The 27,732-nt window shown below is 35.3% G+C and overlaps 2 protein-coding genes across 2 annotated transcripts; one reads left to right on the top strand and one right to left on the bottom strand.

The window, feature by feature from the left end:
- The first annotated feature begins 5,814 nt into the window (after nt 1-5,814).
- On the top strand, nt 5,815-13,347 carry LOC132055872 (uncharacterized). The gene is made up of 4 exons (XM_059447875.1): nt 5,815-5,944; nt 6,364-6,540; nt 10,518-12,158; nt 12,953-13,347. The coding sequence occupies exons 1-4, from the start codon at nt 5,930-5,932 to the stop codon at nt 12,986-12,988; spliced, it is 1,869 nt and encodes a 622-aa protein (XP_059303858.1). The 5' UTR covers nt 5,815-5,929; the 3' UTR covers nt 12,989-13,347.
- A 7,136-nt stretch (nt 13,348-20,483) lies between these two features.
- LOC132055870 (TORTIFOLIA1-like protein 3) lies at nt 20,484-25,730 on the bottom strand. The gene is made up of 4 exons (XM_059447874.1): nt 24,743-25,730; nt 23,668-23,776; nt 22,486-23,048; nt 20,484-21,940 (listed from the first exon to the last, which is right to left on the bottom strand). The coding sequence occupies exons 1-4, from the start codon at nt 25,538-25,540 to the stop codon at nt 21,509-21,511; spliced, it is 1,902 nt and encodes a 633-aa protein (XP_059303857.1). The 5' UTR covers nt 25,541-25,730; the 3' UTR covers nt 20,484-21,508.
- Nucleotides 25,731-27,732: the final 2,002 nt, after the last annotated feature.

The following is a 27,732-nucleotide window of genomic DNA, read 5'->3' as shown; positions in this document are numbered from 1 at the left end:
ACACAAGAACGTCAATTGGAACCGACCTGATATTTTACATCTTATTGAGGCTTTGTGTATGATTAAAGGAGTTAACATATTTTAAGTGGTTAACTTTTGTTTACATAATAATGCACTTGAGAATACACGCAAAAAAAATATTCAAAATTTGAACATTAAGTGTCTAATAGAAACACTTTATCATGTGTTCAAGTGCTCAATTAGAACAAACCGTAATTCGAGTATCTAAATGAAATTTACTAACAATTTTAAGGGGCTATTGATATATTAAGCCAACTAATATAGATTTTTTTCAACTAATATACATTTTTTTATCTTACCTGTCCCTTTTAACAAATCAAAAAAAAAATTATTATGTTCTTTCAATATTTTCTTATCATTAAATAACTAGATAAAGTACTGTAGTAGTTAAATTTAATATTTCAATGCATAATTAATATAAGTAATTTAGTAAAATGATATATCCCTTTATAAATAATTTATTAAGGAGAGCGTACAGTCAATAGAGGACAAGAAAAAAAAAAAGAGAAAAAGGATAGAGCAGGAGATCAATCATTTTTATTTAAGTCATGTTATTAATGCTCGAACCAACCAATCAGTGATTGTCAACAAATAGTATGCTGTACTCGTATTAATCAATTTCTTTTTAAGTGGCTAATTGTTGAAAGGACCTATTCACTCAATTGGGAAACAAGTCACAATCTTGCATAGTAATTCGTAACCAACTTTCACAAGTAAAAAACAAAATTGGTCTATGATTGAAGTTGTTTGAGATTATAGCGAAAATTTATTTAACATGTTTGACATCGGTTAGGAAAAAAATACTATTAATTAGTGATAAGAGTTGATTAAAACATTTTAAAATAGTAAATATTTTATTGTGCGATTTTGAAAAAGCCACTTTTAATACCACTTACTGAAATATTAATAATTGAAAAGTATTTTGAATAATGACAGTAATTTAAAATTGCGGCACATACCTCCTCCGCCTTCTTCTCCTTTAGTAGACTTCAAATTCAAAACATCTGCAAGTAAAAATTCAAGATATTTTTCGAGTTTTTACAGGCGAAATTCTAGAACAATATTTTAAACTATGTTTTTAATGGAAACTTAATTTAGTAGTCTAGTCATCTTTCAAGGGGCAAATTTCCTATCCCAATGATTAATTTCAATAACATATATCGATTACTATAAAGTACAATAGGTTCATGTATTCTTCCATGATATCTTTTATGATTTCACTTCTAAATTGTGATTGCATCGACACGAACTCCTAAAACACTATGAAACGTCACACATGATATAAGTATCAATTTTAAAACAGGAACATTCTTCCAACTAGAATATTACTACTATATATAAGGGAGAGTGAGAGTTTTTTGTAGTTCTCATAACCTCAAAACTTTCAATTTTGCCCCTATTTTGGCCTTTATTTGCATGGTTACCTATATGTATTTTGGTAAATTTTAGAATGTTTGATGATAATTATACCCCAAAATCAACAAAAGTGAAGAGACGCTTGGCAGCTATCAAGGATTTTTTTCAAAAGTTAAGGGTCTCACATATACTCTACTTAAGGGCACATATTTTTTTTTTTTGCCCAATCTCCATAAAAACTCTACATTTCACACCGATCATTTATTTTTTAAAGACCCAGCAATACTCTAAAGAAAGATTCGGGCTTTTTCATTGTATATACTTGCCAAATTGGCAATGTGCAATGACTTTTTATGTATGTCTTCTTTGAAAAAGATAGAGCAAGAGATAGGATTATATATGTGTTGTATATATGTACTGATGTACTGCTTTGTATTTACACCCACTATGAAAGACTAAATCTATTTCTATGACCTAAATTATTTTAAGAAATAACTCAAAATGTATTTAGTTTGCATGTCTTTAGGCTACTATGTGTTTTCAACACACGTGTATATCTTTGCTCAACTTTTATCTAATCAATTTTTTAGATGTTAATAATCTGATAAAGTTATCATGTTTTTTACCAGTATTTTTTAAAGTATCAATCATTTGCGATTGTCTCTTAACTGATATGATAAGGCTAAAAGGAATTTGCATCAGCAATGCATAGAATTTAAAGTTAATTTGAGTTTAAGTACTGCTATGCACTGATTTGAAAATAAGTATTTCAATCAGGTCATTTATTTTGTACAAGTTAAATATCTATATTTAAGTACTTAATAATATGATTAAAATTCTTTGATAGTATAAAAAAATCTTCACGCTATCAGCATGTATAACATTAGGGCAAAAAACATATATGTACATGGTAAGAGGGTATATTTACAGAACATGACGATATTTTTCAGTTTACAAAATATATCAGTAGACTTGTTACAAAATCTATACGAATTAGGTAAATTAAAAAAAAGCAAATAAAACACATTAAATAAGGTAAGGAAATCCTTTTACTTATTTTATCCAATTTTCTCTCTCCATTCAAAATTTAGAGATATAGTTCCCTTATTTTCTCCAACTTTTGCTTCCTTACTTCATCCACTTTTCTCTCCCCATTCAAAATTAAGAGATATTATTACCTAATTTTCTCCAACTTTTACTCAAAAAGTTCATTATAATCGGTAATTTTTATGTACAAAGTTCATACACCAAAAAACATATATGTATAGTTTTCGTATTCAATATGTATAACTGTATAGATTCTTATAATTTTTATATATGAAATATTTTTACATATTGTATGTGTATTTTGATTATTATAAAGTACATATAAATTGTATAAAATCTAATCAAAGTATGTATAAATTTTGAGAAAAATATGTATAATAAAATTGTAATTGATAGAAACCAGATTCCATACAAAGTTCATACACCAGAAAATAGTATTAATTTTTGTATGCAATATGTATAAATGTATAAATTCGTTACAATTTCTACGTATGAAATATGTGTAAAAGTTGTATGTATATTGTGATTATGATAAAGTACATATAAATTGTATAAAATTTGATCAAAGTATGTATAGATTATGAGAAAGTATATATATATATATATAATAAGTTTTCTGATTGATACAAACCAAATTCCATCCACATTTCATACACATATCAGTTTTCAACATTTTTAAGACTAATTCATATTAAATTTGTTCGCATTTCATACACATTGTGCCGCATATATTTAAAAAATGACATATAGCAGACTCCATACACATTTCATACATATACTAGTTTTCAACATTTTCTAAAACTATAGTTTATATAGTTTATACAGATTTTCAAAACACGCAATGATCATATATATCTCAAAATGATACAAATCAATTTTTATATACAATTAATACACAAGTTAGTAATTAAAAATACTTTGTAATAGTGGTTTGAAAATTTATACTAGGAGAGAAGATGAATTTTAGGTATGAAAATAGTGTCTATCATAGAGGAGAGGAGAAAGAGAGAGAGAGAGAGGAATATTTTTTAAAAGAAGAAAAAGTTGAATGGTAACTATCCTAGAATTAAGTCCACATTTAAAATCAGATTTTCTTCCTTAAAAAATGCCTAAAATCGTGGGCATCTCATTAAGCCCAAATCTTATATACTTTGTAATTTTATTGGCATGTTTTGTAAATAAGAAAAAGTATTCTTATGTTTCGTAATATAGAGTCTTAAATAGGTATTATTAGGTCATTTTCCCATAACATTAGTCCATTTATAAATTTACTAGTGTCATTTGGCCCCAGCCCAAACTGACGTTAAAATTTTAATTTGTAGATATCTTTTAATTTTTTTCTGCTCTTGCTTCTTTGTTTTTGTAATATCAATTTGATACTTCGAAAGACTTCTAAAATATTAAAGTACAAAAACGTACCTGAAAATTAAAGGAAAGTATTTTTCTTAGTTTATATATTAGATGTAAAAAAAAAAAAAATATCAAACATTTGAAAGCTCTTATATTTTCATGTTAATATATAACTTTTAACCTTTTTAATAATTTTGTAACTTTTGAAATTTAATTTTGTTATTTATCTTTTCTAACTCTTAAACCATTTTAGTTTAGCTGAACATAGGCTTTTACGGATATCAATATGATATCTTTTTAAGAAAATGATGTAAGAATTTGACGTGAAGAATTAAAAGGATCCTTTTACTTATCGAAATCTTAGTTGAAAAATAATAGATTTCTTTGAATCACTATGAAGAAGAAGCAAAACTCAATGGTCGACTACTCTTGTAGTCGACCATTGAGTTTTGAATTATTTTAAATACTTCCAACTATGTTAGTTTACAATATATCAAATTATCTTTTTTCTAATTAAACTATTATAAAGTTTTCTACATTAATCTTGGGTCCGGGCTCACACGGGCTTCACAAGACTAGTTGAATAATAGAAATCACAAGAACTAGAATGAATTACTAAGGACTTGTAAATACAAGCATTCCTCTACCAAAAAGTCCCCCACTCTTCCATTTCATCCATCCCGCTTCAATACGTGGAATGACATCATTTTCAATCTCACCATTCCCTTGAATGATCGACCTCGGGTACTTGAAGCTTTCTTTCTGGGGTATGACCCGAGTATCAAGCTGCACGTCATCATCCTCTAGCTATATCACATCACCGAACTTGCACTCCAAGTACTCTGTCTTAGTCCTGCCAACCTGAAACCTTTCGACTCCAGGGTCTGTTTCCAAACCTCCAGACTCGCGCAAACATCGCTTCATGTCTCGTCAATTAGCACAATGTCATTTGCAAATAACATGCACCATGGTACCTCTCCTTGAACGTGATGCGTCGGTCCATCCATCGCCAAAGCAAATAAAAACGGGTTAATTAGAGCGGATCCCTGATGTAGACCTATCGTGACTGGGAAGTGTCCTAACTCACCTCCAACTGTCCTCACTCGGGTCTTAGCTCCATCATACACGTCCTTAATCACTCTAATGTATGCTACAAGAACACATCTAGCTTCCAGACATCTCCATAGCACTTCCTTTGGGACTTTATCGTATGCCTTTTCTAGGTAGACTAACACCATGTGCAAATCCCTCTTCTTCTCTCTATAGTGCTGCACCAACCTCCTTACCAGGTGAATGGCTTCTGTAGTCGAACATCCTGACATGAATTCGAACGGTCATCCGAAATAGACACTATCTTCCTCATCCTTGCTTCCACTACTCTCTCCCAAACTTTCATCATATGGATCAACAACTTGATACCCCTATAGCTGTTGCAATTTTGGATATCCCCTTGTTCTTGTACAACGGGATTATGGTGCTCCATCTCCACTCTTCAGGCATCTTCGACGTCCTAAAAATAACATTCAACAACCGCGTAAGCCACTTCAAGCCTTTCCTGCCTGCATTCTTCCAAAAATTTATCGAGATTTCATCTGGCCCTGTCGCTCTTTTCTGCTCATCTTATGCATAACCCCTTCAACCTCTTCAACCTTGACCCGCCTACGGTGCCCAAAAAATCGAATTGTTTATTTGTTGCAAAAAAAGAATGAAAATAGGAAATTTTTGTAGATATATGATGAAGAAGAAAAGAAAAGGGAATGAAAGTGGGCCGAATGAGATCTATTTTCCCTCCAAAGTTCAACCCCGTGTCTCAAGCCACCACGAACAAACAAGTGAATGCTGCCACGTCAGCAAAGCCCACAGGCCACGTAGGACCCATATTTCAGGGCGCGCGCACACAGGCAACTAAAACAAAACCGCCCATAGCGCGTCAACATAACGGTGGTAGTCTTGTAATTCAACTTATTTGTCAAGGCCATAACCGTAAATTCACACAACCACACAACAGAACTTTCAGTTCATAACAGACAGCTGCTGAGGAACAAAAAAAATAAACCACCTTCCCCTCTTTCTCTTTTAACACTTCGGTCCGAAAAAAAACCTTATAAAACACAAACAGACGACTCCTTTCGATGCTTTAAGGAACACAACCGTAATGGATACTGACGAGGTAAACAACGCCGCCTCATTCCGACAATCTTGTCGGATACTGATGGCGGCGCAACCGCCTCAACTACTACTTACAACTTTCCAACTACCTAACCGTTTTTAAATTTTTGTTTTTTTTGAGGACTTTTGTGAATAATGAGGATCGATACTGATCGTCTTTTAAGTTGTGTTTGATGGTTGTAAATGTGATTTTAGTTTCATTCTGATGCTTTTTTTTTGGTGTGTGCTTGGAATTTTTACTAACTGTTTTTAAAATTTTAATTTTTTGTTTTTTATTTGACATCTTTTACAGAAAATGGGGATCGATACCGATCGTCTTTTAAGTTCTCTTTGATGGCTGTGAATGTGATTTTAGTTTCATTCTGATTTTTTTTTTTTTTTTTTTTTGTACTTTTTGAATTTTGATTTGTTGGGTTGCAGAGAATGACGGCTTTGAAGAGGGCGTATGCGGATATAATCTTGAATACGGCGAAGGAGGCTGCAGCGAGGATTATGTCGTCTGAACAGAAAGCTGTTCGGTATAAGCACGAGCTCAAAGTGGCGAAAGAAGAGGCGCTTGGGATGCTGTTGCGTCTCAAGCAGATGATGGATTCTAAGGTGAAAGTTTGTTCTTTTCTTGAAGTGGGTTTTGAAGGTGCTGAGTTTGCTAGACTGTTATTTGCTTCAATGTGTGTTTCATTTGGATGGTTGAACTTGATTGTTTGAGTGAAATGGGTTCTTGATGTTAAAAGGGGTGTCTTTACAAATCTGGTCTAGTCGGGATCCAACTGTTTTTGTTGTTTTCTCTGTCTTTGTTCGTTGATAGCTAGATAATTTGTTAATGAGTTGATTGATGTTGTGTTTAACACAGATGAGCCTTTCTGATGCGCTGGGCGGTCTAATGAAGAGATCATTCTGGTTTTTAGTAATGTGTAAAGAATTTTGAGTACCACAACTACGATTGTCTCTCTTGCAACTGATTTTCTTTCCCTCATTTTCAGGCTCCCTTGATGGAGACAGGAAATTTCAAAAATTTATGTGATGTGACCTAGTAATACATTGGTTTTTGTGTTGCTCTTGTACTCTTAACGTTTGTTTTTCTGATGCTAACGATACTGTTGTTACCCCTATTTTCTGCTCCTATGTTTTCTATTTGCTTTAGGAGATTCACACCAGAGAAATGCTGTGTCTTGTTCATGAAGGCGTGTTGTTTCGTTGCGGTTGGAATATCTGCTTATAGTGTCTTGTTCTGAAAAGTCGAGTTTTTGCTAATAACATAAATCTGTTTATGTGTCATTTACCACTACAGATGGATTTTTAACTTAAATTTCAAAATAAACAAGTTAGTTTCAAAAGGCTTGTAGTTTTAACCAGATGTCTGCTTGCAATAGATCTTGTTATTCTCATCTTTCTCTTTGAAACTTAAATATTTTTGCAAATGCTAGAAGTGTTTAGGTACTCGAAGGTTAGACCTTTAGACTTCCAAAGTTCTAGAGACCGACTTCATTAGAGATACTATACATTTTAAAGTTTCATTGACATTTCTATCAAAAGACAAGTATCAATTTGATCAAAGGAGTATTACTGGGTAGGACCTCTCCTCAATTGTTTAGTGTACATTACACATCTGTCTTTCCTCCTTCTTCCCATTCCTTTCTTGTTATCTGTCCTGGAGTTGGGGGTTAGGATCAAAACATAAGCTTCACATTTGTTGGCTGAGAGTGAAATAAACTGCTCGAGGTAATGTCATGGCACATATATTCAGGTCTTGTAATAATCTTCAATGTTCTTCTTGCTTTCGTCCCCCCCCCCCCCCCCCCCCCACTCTCTCTCTCTCATGTATAAGCTCCTTTCTTTCTCTCTTTGGGATTGGTTTTGGTAGAAGTAGGGAATGAGGTGATGTTGATGTCGTAGGGGCCAATGCAATGGTTATAAATTTAGTAGGATAACTGGTCTATTTTGTTTTAAATTAGAATCAACGAAATGTAGAAAGATATTGTACCTTTGTTTTGTCAATCAAATTCATAGCTTGTTTGCTAATGGATCTAATCATTTGTATCTTTTTCAATTGTGATCACGCCTCCTGGTCTTGCGTGTTGATCATGACATACCCTGTTGAGACTATCAATGACTTTTGAATGTTATTTCTTTCTTCCTCCCCGCTACTAGCAATAACATTTTAATTTTTCAAAAATGATTTCTCCTTCTGTGATACCATGATTTTAAAGTTTTGTTTCTCTTACATTTTGAGTCATGTGTCACTATGGCAGCGAATGACCATCTAAACATTCTGTTCACTTTCTTCTTCCTGTTTGATGACAAAGAGAAATTAGGTTTATCATTTAAGTGAAAAGGTCAGACCAAGGGTCTTATTTTGCCTTTCGTATTCTTGTATGGTTTTGTACATGTTTCCCATAAATCGAAAGAACTCGAGCCAGATAATTTCTTAGATCAACAGGTACTTTCTTTCGAGAAAATACGAGAGGGTGATCATGAAGTGTCACAAGCAAAAGGCGTCACTGGAAGTTCCAATTTATGTTCTTGATTTTGATTCATGAAGGTAGTCAAAGGCTACGGTTTGGTTTCGCACCGAAGGGTGTAGCTTAGTGGTCAATGAAGTGGGAGGAGAACCATGAGGTTCTAAGTTCAAATCCCATCAGAGGCAAAAAACTCTAAGTGATTTCTTTCCATCTGCCCAAACCTTGGTGGTCAAAGTTACTTAGTACCTGTGCTAGTGGGAGGTAGGAGGTACCTGGTGGAATTGTCTAGGTCCACGCAAGCTGGCCCAAAGACCATCTTAAAAGAAGCTACAGCTCGGTTTCCAGCTGGTATAGCTTGTCTGCCTACTCGTTTATGTGTATTTTTTCTCCTCATGAGCATTCTTATGCTTTTTAAAGGAATGCCATGTCTGATGGATGCTAGAAGCTACAATGCCAACAAACTGAACTTGGAAGAGGATTTCCAAACATCTCATTTAACAACGTTCACATATTTATCAGTCGGTTATGAAATATGTGCAAGTTGATGGAATTTCGAGTCAAGTTTAATAGAGTTACACCTGTCCTACTCACATGATATCTCTATTAGACATAAATGTCAAGATTATCGCGATGAGTTACCATTGGACCTAATAAACTCATAATAACCTCAACTCGTATATACGTGAACAATTTGCTTTTGAGGAGTATAAAGCTATTTGTGAACAGTTTACTTCTGTTAATTGGCATTGTTTTCACCTATTCTTTATGTATCTAATAAGATACCAATGAAAAATTTATCAAGCTTTACTGATTTATTTTTAGTTGAAGAAGTCAGCAGTTAACAAGGTAGGCTCTGGATCCCAGACCTTTAAATTAATCTGAGCATTTGATCATCAATCAATTTTTTTCCTATCAGATTTGGGGGTGGGATTCAATAGTTATCACTATTCAAAAGAGTGGAGAGGGATTGAGGAGAATCCTCTTCCTTGATATAAAGTTCTGGTTCTTCCTAAAAAATATAAGACGGTGGATAATTGACTTCTTACAACAACAACATACCCAGTATAATCCCACAAGGTGGGGTCTGGGGAGGGTAGAGTGTACGCAGACCTTACCCTTACCTTGGGAGGTAGGGAGGCTGTTTCCGATAGACCCTCGGCAATGATTGACTTCTTAATGGGGTTGAATTGTTATCACTGCTCAAAAGAGTGGAGAGGGATTGAGGAGAATCCTTTTCCTTGATATAAACTTTCTGGTTCTTCCTAAAAATATAACTCAGTGGATAATTGAATTATCAAAAGAATAATAATGAAAGAAAGACGATGAATTGCTGATTGTGACCTTTGAGCTATTTTGAGTTGCAAAAAGTTGCACAACAAGGCTCAATTACAGGCAAGATTCATTCACCTGCACACCCTCTTTCCTTTCGAGGGTTGAGTTACCAAAATGTTGGTTGTCAACTGTTGTTTACACAGAGTTTCGGAATTCTTCCTATTATGCAGCTTCTTTGTATTTAAGATGATAGCAGCAGGTAATTAGTTTCTTATGGGTAAAACAGTTGAACATTAGGACAATTACGGTTTTTGTGTGGCACCTGCCATGGAAGCCCAGAGGGAATAGATCCGTAGCTGAATGTGGTGTAATCCGAGGTTATTGGACCTAGGATAAAAAGGTTCCGCTGACTAAATGCTTGAGAATTTGTTTGATGCTAATGCTTTGGGCTTTATATTGGATTAACTTTGTGTAATTTCATGAACTTCGAAAATTCCTCTTGTTTCAAATGTATTGCAATATTTGTAGGATATGTTTTGGCTCCTTTTCAAAAGTAGAAAACTCCTTTGTGCAAATTAGATGAACATTTTGTTTTTCCTGCATTTTTGGAGATTGCACCAGTAACTGGATATTCTTTGTAGAGAAAACTATTGAAAGATTCTCTATTTTTCATGACATAAAATAATATTTAACCTCCCAGCTTAGTTGCATCTAGTTTTAAGAACTACGTAAGTTCTTACTAAGTCCTTCCTAAAAACTCAGTTCTCCCTTTTTTTCCCCATGAATAAACATGTTCCTTAGTGGTGCTTCACGTATTCATAATTTTTTCCTTATTTGTGACAGATTAGTGAATCAGAGTTGACGTCCTTAAGTCAACAGAGGAAGATTGAAGAACTTGAAGCTCAACTTCAGGAAGCGGAAGATATTGTGAATGATCTCAGAGTGGAGCTGAGGGAAGTTCAGGCTGAACTTGAGAGGGTGACCAGCTGCAAAGAGAAAGGAGCACAGAACTTAGAGGAAGTTGACACTGCTACTCGCGGAGAACTACCCGAGGAGAACAGAGTTGTGTTGCCTCCAGAATCACAGGAGGAGTCTGTGACAATTTCTAACAACGAAGTTATGAATATGAAGCAGAAAAATCAGTGCTCTCAGTCGTGTAGCAAAATGGTTCAAATTGGAAAACTTAAAGTTGCAGGTCCAGATTTACCCTCTATAATTTTGAGAAGTAAAGTGCCAGAGCTATACAGAAATGGGTGTACACAGAGAATTCGTGCTTGTGAAGGAAACCTTTTAGATGGAGATTTATCTGTTTGTAAAGGAGTTGAAAAGATTAAAAATGAAAATGGTGATGGAGTAGATGAAGGGATCTGTTCAGCACCTATTAATAAAGTTGATGATGTGGTTAATCCACATGAAAATATTCAACAAGCAGATGACTTGCTTAGCAGTTGGCACCTGCTAAAATCTTTTCGCCAAAAAAGAAGAAGAGCTATGAGAACTAGGAAATCCGATTATTCTTCACCAAGAAGCAGTCCTGATGATTTCCTGAATATTGATAAAACATCAAACACTGGTAGCTTGACTGCTCACTCCAGCCTTGCGAGCGATTGTGCTCCTGGTGAAGATCCTTCAAATATGGGCCCCAGCTTGTCGATAGAAAAAGCTGAACCAGACATGAAGCCGGGATTAACTGAAATGTACGTAGATGGACCGCTGATTGCGAGACCTTTTCGCCGAAAAAGAAGAAGAGTTGTGAGAAATTGGAAAGCCGATCGTCCATCTCCAAGAAGCAGTCCTGATCATCTCCTTGATACTGATAAAACATCAAATACTGGTGGATTGACAGCTAATTCCAGCCCTGCTAGAGATTGTGCTCCTGGTGAAGATCCTTCTCAGATGGGCCACATCTTGTCAATAGAAAAAGCTGAACCAGACATGGAGCTGGGATTCACTGAAATGTATGAAAATGAAACGCAGTCTGCTGAAACTTCTGGTGTTTTGAATGCAACAGTCGAGGATCAGTTAGTGATGGCAAAGATAGATCCTCCCAGACACGAAAGTAGATCTTTGGAGAGCTTAGAGGTTCCTGTAAACAGAACCGATTTTGAAAATGTTAGCAGTCAGTTATTGAACTCATTGTCAAAGATAGCTGATGTAAATGGTGAAGTTCCTAGCCAAACTCTGAATGATAGGGTCATTAAATACACCTTTCAAAGAAAGAGGAAGAGAGAACAGTTGAATGTATCAGAAGAGAATGCACCAATTGAGAAGAGCTCTTCAAAGGAATTAAATGGAGAAAAACGAAATGGTCATGTAGAGCGCTCTTCAAAGGAATTAAATGGAGAAAAACTGAATGGTCATGTAGAGCTCTCTTCAAAGGAATTAAATGGAGATAAACTGAATGGTCATGTAGAGCCAAAAATGTCAAATTCAGCTACAGAATCATCACGAGACAGTCGCCGAATGGCACAGGTCGCTCGACAGGTTGGTTATTCTACTATTTATCCTCGTAGATGTTTCTGCTGCATGCGGATGTTTGTACATCTATAGAAGTTTACATTTATTCTCATATATAAAGTTATACGTGGAATGTGATAGCGTAGATATCTGTATGAGCAGATTGTTACAGCTTATCCAACTATTGTCATTTGCTTTCACCCTTCCAAAAGAAACAATGAAAAGGTGACAACTTTTGATGTACCTTTAACTGCTTCAAAATAGTTCCGGAAAAGAGAAAACTTAAATGTCTGTCTAGCTCGGAGTCAGATGTTTGAATGTATTTCACATGGGGAAGTATATTGACACTTCTATAAATAAGCTGCAAATCAAGGAATATTTGTGGACTTGCTATTTCTACAACTTCACAATATTTATCAGTCCCTAGGAGTCAGAATACAATGCCAAGGAGGTCTAAAATATGCACATTTCACCTCCTGTCATTGTTGTGGGGTTTTCCACTGTAGAGTTCGTAATTTCTTCTCTGAGTTTTCGGTTTATATCAATAAGTCTCCATTCATGTATACTTGCTGTTTCTTTATTGGAAGATAAAGAAATCACGATAAGAAATCACGACATCTTTAAATATTTTAGCAGCAGATGTAATATAGGTATCACATTTGGCAGTATTGTTCTGGTACCTACTAATCACCAACATCATTGATGTGAAGCTTCTTGCTCTCGAGTTTTAGAAGATTTCATTTCTGAAGAGTCCTTAATGGTCGGGGTTTGAACCCCCTGATCACTTGGTTTTGCTCATATTCTCTATTTGTGTTTGGCAGCTAATTTCTTTGTCTGAGAAGAAGTGGTGGAAGTGAATAAGAGTTCACACCAACACGAGTAGTGGCAGCAAAATCCATGATGTTCTTTCCACCTTTGGAGATCATTTCAAGAAAGGATGTGATGGATAAGGACTGAGAGTTGATCGAATTGATAAATGAAGGCATGATATCTGATAGAGTTAACGATGTTTTTTTGTTTCAATGTTGTCGTACTATGATATATATAAAATTGGCTATTGTTCACCGTTAATGTTTAATTATTTTCAGTAAGAATCTCAATTGTCTGATTTAAACATCTGCTGATTCCTGCATCTAGTATTTTCCTAGATGACAATTCTGGCTGAGTTTTTGGCCTTCATTGCTCATTTAAAGGGCTGCTGATTTCTGTTGCTACAGGTGATTGAAGTGGTGGAATCGCTTGGAATTTGGGGAAATTGCTCTTTCATTAAGTATTGGCCTGTCATCAGATACCCCATTTATCAGCATATTTAACCAATTGTAAAACAAAGAATGAAAGGTGGACAAGGTTAAGCATATTGTGAGGACCAAGCCCTGAAAAAGAATACCATACCTTTTTGTGAATGGTTTAGATTAAACGAGGAGGAATATGTCACAATTTTCCCGGAAATCCCAACGAAAAGTACAGACTATTCCTTCTTTTTTATTGAATTGATCATAACCATTACCTGCATTTCAGAAAATTCTGCACCACAAATTAAGAGCTAATACCCGATACCTTCTCACTCTTTCATATACTATTGGATCTCACTTGTAAAATAGAATGTTCCATACTAAGCTTTTTAAGTGGGTAGTCAAATTCCAAGGCCCAACCCTTACCAGGCGGTGAAAACTACCAAGCTATTGGTACGGTAGGGGCAGAGGGAATTTTCAATGGAGCGGTGAAATGCGTAGAGTTTCTCATACATGTGAACCGTTATCAAGAAAAGAATTACAACAGCTAAATGGTGATGGAAAATATCAGTCAGCTACAAACCTTTGGTTATTGGATCAACGATGATAATCTGAAGACACTTTCTTTGATTTGTCAATTAAGAGAGTGATGCACAACAAGATTTTCTCCTTTTTCCTTCGGGACAAGAAGCACAAAAAATTTCGAGAGCAACACTTAAATTACATATTATACAACTCCACGAACAAGAATGCAGCCTTATCTATAACTAAAATATACAGAATCAAACAAGAGTCACTTTTGAAAAACCTTATTAGACTAATGAAAACAGCTTATGCACGTCAATAAAAGTACCGTATATAAGAACATGTATCTTTGAGTTTTTGACCTTAAATTGACATTTTGGCAAGGTATGCTACTTGACAAAAAAAAAAAAAAAAAAAAAAAAAAAAACAACAGTATACAGAAAATAAATGTCCACTTTTACTTGTCCAGTTTGAAAAATTGAGAGACAATTTATCATTTCACACCTATTTTATCTTTATTATTAATTATTGAGTTGGAAAACTTCAAGAAATTGTTAGTTAATACACAATTGTTAAAATATGTTTGATTAATTCTAATTATTTAGAAATTAAAAGAGATAACAAAATTATTATTTTATTATTTATTGCTCAAGGAGTATGCCAAGTCTAACCCCGGAAAGTAAAAAAAATGGGGGAAGGAGTAATAAAATAACTGTGGTTCTTGATTCAAGGAATCGGGGTGTTTTGCACCTGAACAGTGTCTCTCATCAGTTGTTTTGATAGTTGTGAATAGAGAGAGATATGGGGGTGCTGAGGAAAACAGGAGATTGGGCATTTAAAGCGTTCTCGGCGGGGCTAGGTGTTGCTACCATATTCTTCGCTGCTACTTTCTCCGCCAACGTCTACCGTGGTCTCTCTTGGCATAACCGCCAATCGGTATACTTATCTCTCTTTCTGATTTCTTTGTTTCATAAACCCTAAAAACCTCTTTTCCTCATCCAATTTAAACGAGATCAAAAGTTAATTTATAAAGGAAGATCGCCTTTTTATTTCTCTGACACCAATTGTTTTTACTTTTACCCGTTTGAAATTAGCGTCACATTTTAGTGGCGATTGTTCAGCTCTAAATTGTAATAGTCCTTAATATTCAGAAGCCTTTTCCGTGTATCTACCTGTACTCTGGCGACAGTGAAATGTTATAGCCATTTTAGCTATCTCTTGTGTGATTATATGACTGGAATATGTAATTATCACTCATTTATTTGTGTTACGATTGATGGGAGATGTAGTGTTTATACAACATGAACATGTCAAACCCAAGAAATGCTTGCCTTTTATCGTCATTGAACTACTAGATGTAAATTGGAAGAGTTTCCGATGTTTCTACAAATCATTAGCTTTCCCACAAAACTGGAAAAAGGATGTGATATTATTCTGCAGCTCAAAACAGCTATAGGAGATTAGTTAAACTCATGGTCAATATATTCTGCAGCTCATATAAGATTCAAGGTTATAGTTGTTCCTATTTCAGTCTTTTCTAGGAGTATAATTAAGGATAGTATCTAATGCCAGACTACCAATTATTGGAGCACGAAAGTAGTAGCTCGTATGTTGCATTGTGGTGGGCACTTTTTGCTTCAGTACTCAAAAGTATGTTGGGTTTGGGTGCCACTATAGTGTGTGTTTTCAACCTGAACTACTTACCTACACTCCCGTTAGCCTAAATATGTCTTTAGTTCTATCCCATAATTGTTCTGTTCTGGTATAGTTGGATAGTTTCTTGTTCTGTTCTTTCCTATCAACTACTGCTAACTTTTGACAGATTAGCAAAACTGTGTTTGAAAATTGAACGATGAATTCAAGTTGTTCTAGAAGAATCGTTGATGTCTGATGTCATTTCATTTCATTTGTAAGTACGGTTGCCCCAAATGTGAATCTGTGTTACCGTCTCAAGTAAAACTGGACCATCCATCATTGGTGGTTTTTATTACTTCTACAACTGTGGTGACCGTGCCAAATCTCATGAAAGTTGAACTATAACCCCTCCAGTTTATGGCTATAAGTCCTGTGTGCTCTTTGCTTTTTGTTCTGCATTCTGCTAGTTAACTTTTTTAGTATTTGCTTTTCCGTATTCAGTGTTGATGTTAAATCTCTCTTCCTAGATGATTATATGTTAATATTGCCACCTGAAAAACACTGTTTCCATCATTGCAAAGTCATTTACTGAACTTTTAGCTGTACTAGTCAGCTATCTAATATGGAGCATTTTCTTCTTGTAGAAGAATGAGAAGGAAGGATCTAAACTCCTGCAGCAGCAAGAATGATGGGTTTGGAAGTCCTACACTTTTACGTCGCGTTGCTAGCTGCGGTCATGCTATAAGTTCTGAATCTTTTCATTCTCATTCTTGCTATGGAAGGACTAAGCAGACTACTAGACACAGCAAAGCGTATGCAATGGATCAGAGGCTTTGATGTGGGTGTCGGGGACACAATCAACATCTCCCACCTATTGTATGCCGATGACACACTGATCTTCTGTGGTGCAGACAGAGATCAGGTGCTCTATTTAAATCTAACCCTTCTTATTTTTGAAGCTCTTTCAGGTCTGCATATTAACATGCACAAAAGTGTGATTTATCCGGTCAATGAAGTGCTAAACCTCGAGGAGTTAGCAGAATTCTGGGCATTTTCCTACCACATATTTGGGCCTCCCATTGGGTGCAAAATACAAGTCTTATATGGGATGGAGTGGTGGAAAAATTTGAGAAGAGGTTAGCTTCTGGCAAATGCAATACCTCTCCATGGGAGGCAGACTCACTCTAGTCGGTAGTGTCTGGATAGCATTCCCACTTACTACATGTCACTATACCCACGCCAACAAAAGTGCTGGAACAGGTTGGATAGAATAAGAAGGAATTTCCTCTCAAAGGTAATAGCGAGTAAGTACAAGTTCCATCTAGTAAAGTGGGAAAAGATTATTATGCCAAAGCATCAAGGTGGTTTGGGAATCAAAGATCCGGCAGTCCATAACAAGTGTCTTTTGATGAAGTGGCTGCTGGAGATACACACAAGAGGATCAACCTCTATGGAAGAGAGGGTGGTTAATGCTAAGCATGGTTCTCAAGGCAGCTGGTGCACCAAACTAACCGGTTTGGGGTAGGAGTTTGGAAGCATATATGCAGGCTATGGGGAGAGTTCTCAGAAAATCATCACTTTTTGGCAGGCAATGGTCAGCGAATCAGGTTCTGGAAGGACAAATGGCTGGGAAACTCAACTTTAAGACATGACTATCCTTGCTATTTTTCGGATTGCTTGTCATCCCGACTTACCATCACCGAAAACAAGATTGGGCACATATCCGGAACATCACAGACCGAGGAGGAATCTTCAAGGCGGGAGGTTGAAGATCTAGTCGTGGCTTCTAGCCACATTGAACGACATCCTACTAAATGAGCATATCACGGACAAGTTCAAATGGAGGTGCAAGTGATGGCAAATACACGTGAGGAAAGGATATAAAATGATTATGGAACAAAATGGAATTACGATTTACTGCCTTGGAAACTAATGCGGAAAACAAGCTGCCCCCCGGGTCATGGCCGGATTTACTCTTTATGAGGCATGCTTGACCTGGACAACCTTATGAAAAGGGGAAATTCATATGGCTAATAGATGTTACATGTGTCACGGAAGGCGGCCAACAACCATACCGTTTGCGTTGTAGATTTGCATTATATTTTGGAACATGTTCAACACTTTTTGGAATCGGTTGGGTTATGCCTCGTACCATCAAGAATGCTATCGAGTCTTTGAGCATTTTGATAACACCATCAAGAGCATTGATACAATTTTTTGGAGCATATGGAAGAGAGGAATAGAAGATGCTTTGATGGATTATCAACCCCAATACCAACCTTGAAAGCAAATTGTCTTTTGTATTTATTTAGTTGGGCAAATGTCTCCCTGTAGATTCACTCCGAAAACTTTTTTGGACTTTGTTAGCTCACTTTGTATTTAAGATAGTTTGTTTTGACTGTAGAAAGCTAACAAGGTGATTTTTGCTTTTTGAAGCTACTAGGTAGCTCTAACTTTACTGTAATTTGCATCTTCTTGATGCACGATGCTAATGATAACAATTACTTCATCAAAAAAAAAAAGAAGTTCTGAATCTTTTTAAAGTGATGCAATAACTTCAACACGAGTATTACTTACATTTTCAATAACTTCAACGCGAGGTATGACTTACATTTTGTCCTTTGTTGCTAGCCACATAATTGTGAAGTTATAATTCGAGATACCTATTTAATTATAGCAGCCGATGACCCTTAACAATGGAGTTGGAATGATGTTTGAAATTTGTATGCGTGAATTGAAATTATACAATCAGACGTAACTGATTGTTCACTTGTGCTTTTTCTGGAAACTAAAGAAAGCAAGAGAAAAGAAGGAAACTTCTAATTTTTCCCTTCTATTGATTGGTTTGAGTTGAAAATGAGGGAAGAAAATAAAGGAGGGAATCATTTTCCTCTTGGACCCACAATTTTAAATTCTTGAAAGAAACGTCAAATTCTATTCCTTTCTTTTCTTGTTTTCTACCCAAACTTAAAGAAAAAAGTTTACTCTCCATTTATTTTCTTGTTTCTAACCAAAAGGTGGCTGAATTACTCTCCATTTCCTTTTTTATTTTCTTTCCTTCAAGTATTCTCCCTTTCTTCCATTCCCTAGTTTGCCGTCATCTTTTTTATTTCAATGTTCACCACCAAGTCTTCAATAACTACATGACATGTCTAATAATTTCTCAAATATGAGACGCTTAATCCATTTCTTGCAACACATTTGACCAGTATGCAACTAGAACTACAACTCTACAAGTAGATATATAAAAAAAAGGTATACAAGCAAGTAGAGATGGAGTCAGGATTTGAGGTTTGGGGGTTCGGAATTTTAAGACAGGACACCGACTTCAAGCTAATGTATAACAAGACCTCAAGCTAATGTATAACAACCAATGGCGTCTCAATAAAATTAATGGCCTAAAACCAAATTTTAATCCGAGACCTTAAATATATACACATTCATAAAATAAAATAAAAATTAGTCTTGCCTTTTTTTTATTTTTATAATTGTTGCATTTACTTCACATAGTAACATTATTATTAATATTTACAATAGTGAGGATTAATTAAAGTTAATAAGATCTTAGTCATGTGTTTTAAATACATTACCTTAGATGTTGTTGAAAAAACTTTATTGAATAATATGAAGCTTTTGAGTAATTTAATTCGAAGTTGTAAAATATTTCTCTTAAAAAGTAGATAGTTTTTTCCCTTCTTCTATTATATAAATTTTGTACTTCTTTTTACAATCTTCAATATTGTCTAACAAAAAATAAAATCATAAAATTCATTCGTAAAAATTTTGGGGCCTCAAAAGTTTGGGGAGCTAAAGCAAACCCTTGAGCTACCCTTGATAACAATCATCAAACTAACGAACAAGTATCAATATTTAATATCTTTTGAAAATCTAATTTTGGATTTGGCTCTGTGAAAGAAAACGATGAAATGAATGGTAATAGCAAGTATCGGGAGAATTCGGTTTGCTTTTTGCTTATTGATTTGTCAATTTTATATTTTGTTTTTAAAATATAAAGTGTTAAAAGAAATTCTGTATAATATTATGTATGACAGCAAAAAGGGAAAAAGTTACCCCCAAAGAAAAAGAACTGCACGAGTTCAATTTATACGTTCTTCTAATTTTAAAAAGTGAATTAAAAAAGAATCTTGCTTATTATAACAAAAAAATGAAAAAACATAGGCACTGGTGGAGTTTCAAACCCACATCTATGGAAAGAGAGCTTTTATATAATCACTAAACCGTTCGCTTATTTGTGTATGTGGGTTCGCAATTAATAATATCTACCTTTACTGTTTTTTTATAGTAAAAATATAAATCTAAATTAAAAACTCGGGTTGCCGCGAACTTCTTTAACACTATAACTCCGCCCACCCCTGCAAGCAAGGTTCTAGCCATTTGATTGGCCCCGTGGTGAGTTGAATTATGACTGCTCTCGCTAATTAAGAATAATTATAATTTGTATCGATGAAAGCCGTCTGGTTGGTTGAATTTCAGTAGTGGTTTAATTTAATGGAAAAGGTCATCACTCTCATTGTTGGGACGACTGCCGGAAATATTGGTTTTTTTTTTTTTTTTTTTGACATGGGAACCTTGTACCGCTATCTTTGGTGCGCGGGATAAATCAAATTTCAACGTACGATAACAACATAATATAGAGAATATTGGTTTCTTTTAAAAGAGAGTGAATCCAGACTTTTTCAAGCTTGTAGAAACAACACATTTATCTTACAGCACTTCGATTTGGTAAGAAATCAGGATGAGTTTGGTCTAACATTTTGACTATATCTAAATGTCCTGTAGTTTAGTTGTACCTGTGAAATTTGTGATATCTTTCCACACAACAGGTGTGAGTTCGATTCTCACTGTCCTCCTCCTCTCTTCTGGCGCCCCCTGCAGCCGCCAAAAAAAGGGGCTACTTAATTGGACTCCAGAAGGTCGACGTAGCATGGCATCATGAATATAGACACTGGCAACAACCATTTACATATTCTGATATCATTTCAAACAGTTTAATCACAATGCATCAGAAAGAATAGAAACTAATTCTTAGAAAGAAAAAAAAAATGATAGAAACGAAATATCCTTCTATACAACGCCAACTTTCATATCAGACACGCCATATAGTGGTCTGGCTATCCTTTCCTCAATATCTGTTCTTCTTTGAAATATCAAAACGTAGACTCAAAAAGGTAAAAAGTAATTCTGATGGAAGTTTGCAGAAATGATCTGCGGTAGGTTATAGATTTGGCAAAGCTTTCTGAGTGAATAACCATGGCCGAAATGCACAATATAGTAGTACTACGAGTAAGAAACTGCTTCCTGATTCATTTTTACATCCTACTCCAATGCTCAGAGTCCAAGCTGAATTGAGTATTAAACTGAGTCTCAAAGTCTGGAAACAGAAGCAACCATGGAAAACAGTTTCAGTGTATGTTCCTCGAGTCAAGAAATATTTGTGAAGAATTGTGTAGACATATTAACAGCCATGTCTTTTGTATATTTTTAAGAGGACCACTAGTAGTAAGCACACAAGATCCAGGGCCGAGGAGCCAAGTAACAAAAATGTAAACGTGTAAGCTATATAGTACTAAAAACTGCAGATTTTCTTTGATATCCCCACTCCCCAGTGTGCATTTATTATAAACACTTATTGCAACCCTCCCAACAACACCTCACATGAAAAATAATGGGAAGTGGATTAAAGGAGGACACTATAGTTGGTTACAAATTAATGACGAAAGGAAGTGTTCTGTGTGGTCATACTTCTCTCAGGGCGTTCCCTTCCCTGAAAGCAAGTCATGCTCAGGGAAGGGTAGCACAATTTAGGACCAGAAACTGACTATGCACCCAAGTCCCTATGAGTACAAAATTTTATCCATATATGTGACTATTGCATCCCAAGCACAACTTCCATGTTCTCTTCTATACATGCTGGAAATTAATCGGAAAAAAATCAGATATTTATAAAGTACCTGACATAAACTATCACACACCATTTTGCGAACTTCTTGAAACTCCAACTGAAGGTGCAGAAATTCCCTGGGCATCACCATGAATTTCGGCTAATGGGTTCACAATAAACCCCCGACTACTGTGGAGCCGATATCTCCTATTCTCCAACTTAAATCTTTCACCATTTCCTAGCTCACCAGCTACATTGCTTATTACACCTGCTGATGAGGTTCCAGCAGAAGCAGAGAAGTGTGAAGTTGCAGCGCGACCTTCTGTTCTCTTCCAAAGTTTAGAAGTCAAGAATTCTGCACCTGGTAGCTTGCAACACATGACTGCAGAGTCGGTATTTGACATCCTTCCAGTTGACATAGCCAAGTCCAATGAGATCTCATCTAATGCCAGCTCCAGACCATGAACACGTCTCTCCAGAGAATGCATGCCACTTTGCGAGCTCCCCATAAATTTCTAAATAAACAAAGAGAGGAAAAAGTTAGAGAAATATACTAGGAAGCATCTATGGACTAATCAGGAGAGCTAAGATTTATGAAATAATGATCAAGAGCATTCCTATAACCTCAATATATTAGTTAAAAGATCCTTCCCATACTGAGCTGAAATTGATCCAAACAGAGGCATTTTGATCCAAAGGAACTAATATAGGATTATATGTTTTTAATCAAGATCCAAAGGAACTAATATAAGATCGGAGAAAGTCATAAGGTTGGGCATTTGGACGATTCAATCCATTGAAGTAAAAGCATATGTCGCCGCGTAAGAAATAGGTAGTAAACAAGGACTCATTATATTTCTTCTTTTTGTATTTCATGCTTTTCAGTATATATTATATCTTGGGAAGCTAGGAAAATAGCTCTGGCATTAAACATAAAATAAGTGCAGGAACTTGATGTATATTAGTGATATTCCGTAGTATTTCATTCTTTTTCGACTGATACTTTCATTCATGAATCGAAATCATAGAAGCGGAACATCGTCAAATATTAGAAAATTACCTGGAGAAGCTCTAACAAATTGGACTGCTGAGTTTCAATTTGAACAAGTTGTTTCCGGATCAGAGAGAGATCTTCACAATCTTTCGGGTTCCTACACAGATCTCCAGTTTCATTGCTCACAATTACAGTAGATTCTGATATCTCATCTTGATATGGAACCACACGAGATCCAGCCTTTCCCACAGCATTCCTGGTTTCATTAGTGATCTTACTGAAAAGAGTACGTTTGACTGCAGGTCTTGTATTTGCTTCCAACTCCTCGTCTTTGCCCAACTGTATCCCGTCTTTGTTTTGGTGATAATCCTTTGAAGCGATGGCCCCAGAAGAACCATGAGGAGCAGAAACATCAACTTTCCACGGCTTCTTCCGATCAAGTTTGCGAAAGATTGCTGGACCTGATTTCTTTTCAGTGCTGTCCAGAGGACGACCTTTTTGGGCTGCAGGAGCAGTGGAATTATCTGCTACAGATGACTTGTTAGCCGGCCTTCTTACACTAGGAGTACTGGAGCTCACAGCTCTGGAAGTCTTCAAACCAGGCGGGTAACGTCCATCACTTGCATTTTCTATTTCAAGGACACAACACAGGAAACATACTAATTGATTCAGTTTCACAAGCAATGAGTATAGAAAAGTCAAAAATTTGGTAATTTACTAGGCTACCTCATTGAAAAAAAAAAAAAAAAAGAGAGCAACTAAACTAAATTGAGATAAAACAACATCAGCATATACTATAAATAGAGAGCAGTAGCAAAAGACCTCATGATGAATGAACAAAGGGAAGAAAAAGGAAATACGGAACAAAGTACTAACATCCAACCACTTGCATACATAATCCGTCATTTAGCACAAGAGAAACCAAATCAGAAAACTCAAGGGTTAACATATCGTCCACGGAAGAAAAAATTAGGAAAAAGGTAAATTAAAAATGTATATCATAATTTGGGGAAAAATTAAAACGTAACAATATTCTTGACTGGCGGATGCTTAAAAACCCAACAAATTGATCAAAAGGACACAAAATAAGGAACTTGGAGGCAGACACAGTACATAAACTACTGTTTAACCTGGGAAAAAAGATGATCCTAAACTCGACAAGATGCACCAAAAGTAATTAGTCGGAGTTAATAACCTAAATATCTACATTAGAGTAAAGATAGGGTGAAAAGCTGGTAAAGTAAATACCTTTGGAAGAGGAATTTGACTCGGGAAGAGGGGAACCATTATCAGATAAATCAGGGATTCCCTTCCATGCGTCCAACATTTGATTCATTGTTTCCCTCACTGCTTTTACCTGTACAATTTAATCAATCATCTTTAATTGTCAGGCAAAATTGCATACATATGGTACCAAAACAAGCAATGCTGAGTCAATTTTAAACAAGTACTCCCTTCGTCCATTTTTACTTGTCCATATTTGAATTGGCACACCCCGAGCAATAAATAAAACGGAAAAGGGCCAAAATTACCCCTGAACTTTGGGAAATAGTTTATTCATACCCTTTATTATACTTTAGGACCAATTATACCCTTACCGTTATACTATGGGGTCGATTATCCCTTATATCTAACAGTTTCAATTTGCGTGGCATCATCATCGACCCTTCAAAATTATTTTCCCTCAAATAATTCTTTATCCACTAAAATAACCCAACCCGACCCGATTTTTTTTCCAGCCCAGGGGTAATGGGTTGGGTCCGTATCACTTTGGCTGGACAAAAAAAAAATTCGGGTCGGGTTGAATTATTTTAGTGGGTAAAAAATTATTTGAGGGGAAAATAATTTTGAAGGCTGGGATGATGCCATGTGGCAGCTGTTAGACATAAGGATATAATTGACCCCATAAGATATGTGAAGGTATAATTAGCGCAAAAGTATAATGAAGGGTATGGATGAATATTTTTTTGAAAGTTCGGATAATTTTGACCCTTTTCCGTAAATAAAATTACAATTTTTCTATATCACCCCTAACTCCTAAGTTATATAAATCATCTAAATAATTGAAATCGACCAAGCATACTTTAAAAAGTGTGCAACCACTGACAATTCCTTGAAGTTTTCAACCCAATAATTAATAGTAAGGTAAAACATGTATGAGATGGCAAATTACCTCTTGGTTTTCCAAATTGGTCAAGTAAAAGTGGATATCTATTTTTAGTATAGTTGACAAAGTAAAAATGAACTGAGGGAGTAAATCAAACTGAATCCAAATCAGCAAAGAATCAAAAGAGGAAATATAATTGAGTGTAATTGGACAAACCTTATCAAATCGTTTTGCCTCGAAAGTCTTCAAGCAAGATGCTTTGAACTCAGATAAAGCATCTCCCTCGACTACGGCGAGCCTCAACAAAGCCTCAGCACTGGCTTTCCTAGCCGCCCAATCATCACTACTCACAAATTCCACCAAATACGGCACCAAATTCCTCACAATCTGCTTCCCATTAGCTCCTCCAACAGCGATCACACTACCAATCATTGTAAGCAATGCTGCCTTCGCTTTAAAGCTCTCACTCTTAAGCAACTTCTCAAATCTCGGCAACGACTTCCTTAAACAAACAATATCCGGATCTGGTGACCCCTCAATACATGCCGCCAAACACAAGGCAGCTCCGATCTGAGAATTCATTTCCTGTTCAGTAAAAAGCGCTTCTAAAAACGGCTTAATAATTGAAGAAAACGGAGGTTTTGTCAAGTGTGACGAAATCGACGCACACGCGCCGACGCACGCGGCGCGTACGGCGGAGTCAGGGTCACGTAACCGGCGTACGACGGCGGTGAGGAGTTTAGAGAGATGAGGAGAGAGAGAGTCGCCGTGTTGTTCGGAGAGAAGAGAGATTAGTTTGAGACATTGTTTACGGACAGGTGATTTGTCCGAAGAATCAGTTGTGGCAATTGAGGAAACGAAAGGTGGAATTGTTTCAGGTGAAAGTGTTTTAGCGATGGATTCGAGTTCAGTTGCTGCTGAGGAATGTGTGTCTCGGTCGGAAAGCTTGTGGAGACATGTGAGTACTCGGTGTTTCATGTCACGTGTTTGGTTTTGCTTACTGTGGACCGACATTTTCAACCGACAATTGATGATGTTTGGCAATAGTAATTGAAGTGGAAATTGGTATAACGGAGTTAATGTAGTGGTGGTGGTGGTGGTGGTGCTGGAGGTATATGCGGCAGCATCGCAGCGGCCGGCGGTGGCGGGTATCTTTTTTGTGTGTTGTTATGCTTATGGATTTGCTTTCTCTCTCTCTTTTCGGTTTTTTATAGAGAGAATGGAACTGTAGAGAAGCCGTTAATTGAGTTTGACTGTGTGTTAACTGTTAACCCAGTAAACGACATCCTGTGGCTATCCGAGTAGCGTACGGCGTCGTAAAAGGCAACCGTCGCGCCATTTGACGATTTCCCTCCTTTTATTCGTTTGATAATCATTGTCGTACTGTGTTTTACTCTCTATGTTAATTTTTACATGTTCTATATTGATTTCGCACATGGATCCATAAATAAAATGATAATTTTATAATATCATTCATAATTATTACTAAGTCATCTAATAATATAAATTAATTAAACATGTTTTAAAAATTATGCAATTGCTAACAATATGTTGATTCCAACACAATAATTAATAATAAGGTTAATATATTCATATGAATTAGTAAATTATATATCTCTTGTTCTAAATTGGGTAAGTAAAAGTGGATATCTATTTTTAGTAAATTGGACACGTAAAAATGGTCGGAGGAGTATTAATTAGAAGGGGTTTGATTACTTTACCCTTATTATGTTTAAGTTATAATTTATCTCCATTAAATATTTATTCTATTTATGTGTTATCTCCATGAATGATAAAATTCTACTAAGGATATATAGGAAAAAAAATTAATTGTGCCTTGTACTTTTAAAATTACAAATAACTTGAGATAATTATTTTTAGTAACTATGATAGATAATTTAACGAGGGTGTACTTGATTAAATGAAATGGTAAATCAAATAAAGTAATTTGTTTGTTTAATAGGTATGGGTTGGACATTCTTAGTGGAGGTTCTGTTTAATCACTAGTGATAAAAAAATAAAATCAATTGCACAGAAACTGTGATAAAACAATAAAATCAATTGCACAAAAACTGTGATAAAAAACCGGCAAACAAGGCAATTTTCGATGAAATCAAGTTCAAGCGTGTGCATTTTGAGTTGCGTGAAAATCTTTTAGCACAAACTTTGTTTACCTACCACTCAAAAACCAAAAGTTTACTCTTTAGTTATGGTGAAAACTTATCCCTATAAATCAAATTAATATACTTTGTTATGGTTAAGTAATAAATAAGTTAAAAATTTACATTAATTAACTGTAATTAGGTGATACTTCATCAGTTCACATTTATTTGTTCATTATACTAAAATAAATTTTCACTTTTATTTGTTCACTTTAACTTATCAAGAAAAAATGATCTTTTTTTTTTTTAATTGTTTTAACCATAATGTCAACTACTAATTCCCAAATTATCTTCCAAGATTTTTTGAAATGCTAATAGTCATGATGAGCACTATAGTAAAATATGCACTTATTTATTATTTTTTTAAAGGAAGTGTAAAGTCAATTATGAACAAGTAAAAGTGAACGGAGATAGTTAAAATTTTTTATATAGAAGACACATGTCATATTATTATCTGTTTGATATAAATATTAGGTACTGATAAATATTTACCTTACCATTGTTGTCACGATAGAGATAAATTCTTTTTTATGTTTTTTGCTAAAGGCAACTTAAATTAAAAAGAATCAGTACATAAGAGAACAGATCTTGTTGATTCAATCCTATAATAGTCTTGGCAAATATTAAATAAAGCATGAGGAGGAGGATAGTTCAGTATTTAAAAGGTCACGAATTGATCGATATATAGTGGTTTCGTCTAGTGTTTTAGTTGAAGTTTATTTTTCTTTGTTAATCAATAGAGGTTTCGTCTAGTGTTTTAGTTGAACTTTATTACAACTCATTTTCCTCTGTCACTTCAGTTTCTTCAAAGAAAGAATCTAGCTTGAATTATCATGATCTAGTTCATGACAGACTGTTTATATTTTATAAATGTTAGTCACACATTTAGCATAATGTTTCTAATACTCCATTTGTTACAGATTAATATCCTATTTTTATTTTGGGAGATGTGTAATACAATAATAATTGCAAATTAAATGCCCTAATCCAGTCGACCTATTCCCATTATGGTCGTTAATTATTAGGTGAAACTTCAAGCCATAA

The sequence above is a fragment of the Lycium ferocissimum genome, chromosome 5 (assembly GCF_029784015.1).
Source record: "Lycium ferocissimum isolate CSIRO_LF1 chromosome 5, AGI_CSIRO_Lferr_CH_V1, whole genome shotgun sequence".
NCBI classification, from domain to species: Eukaryota; Viridiplantae; Streptophyta; class Magnoliopsida; order Solanales; family Solanaceae; genus Lycium; species Lycium ferocissimum.
Note: the sequence above shows the minus strand (reverse complement) of the source record. Positions and strands in the feature narration are given on the sequence as shown.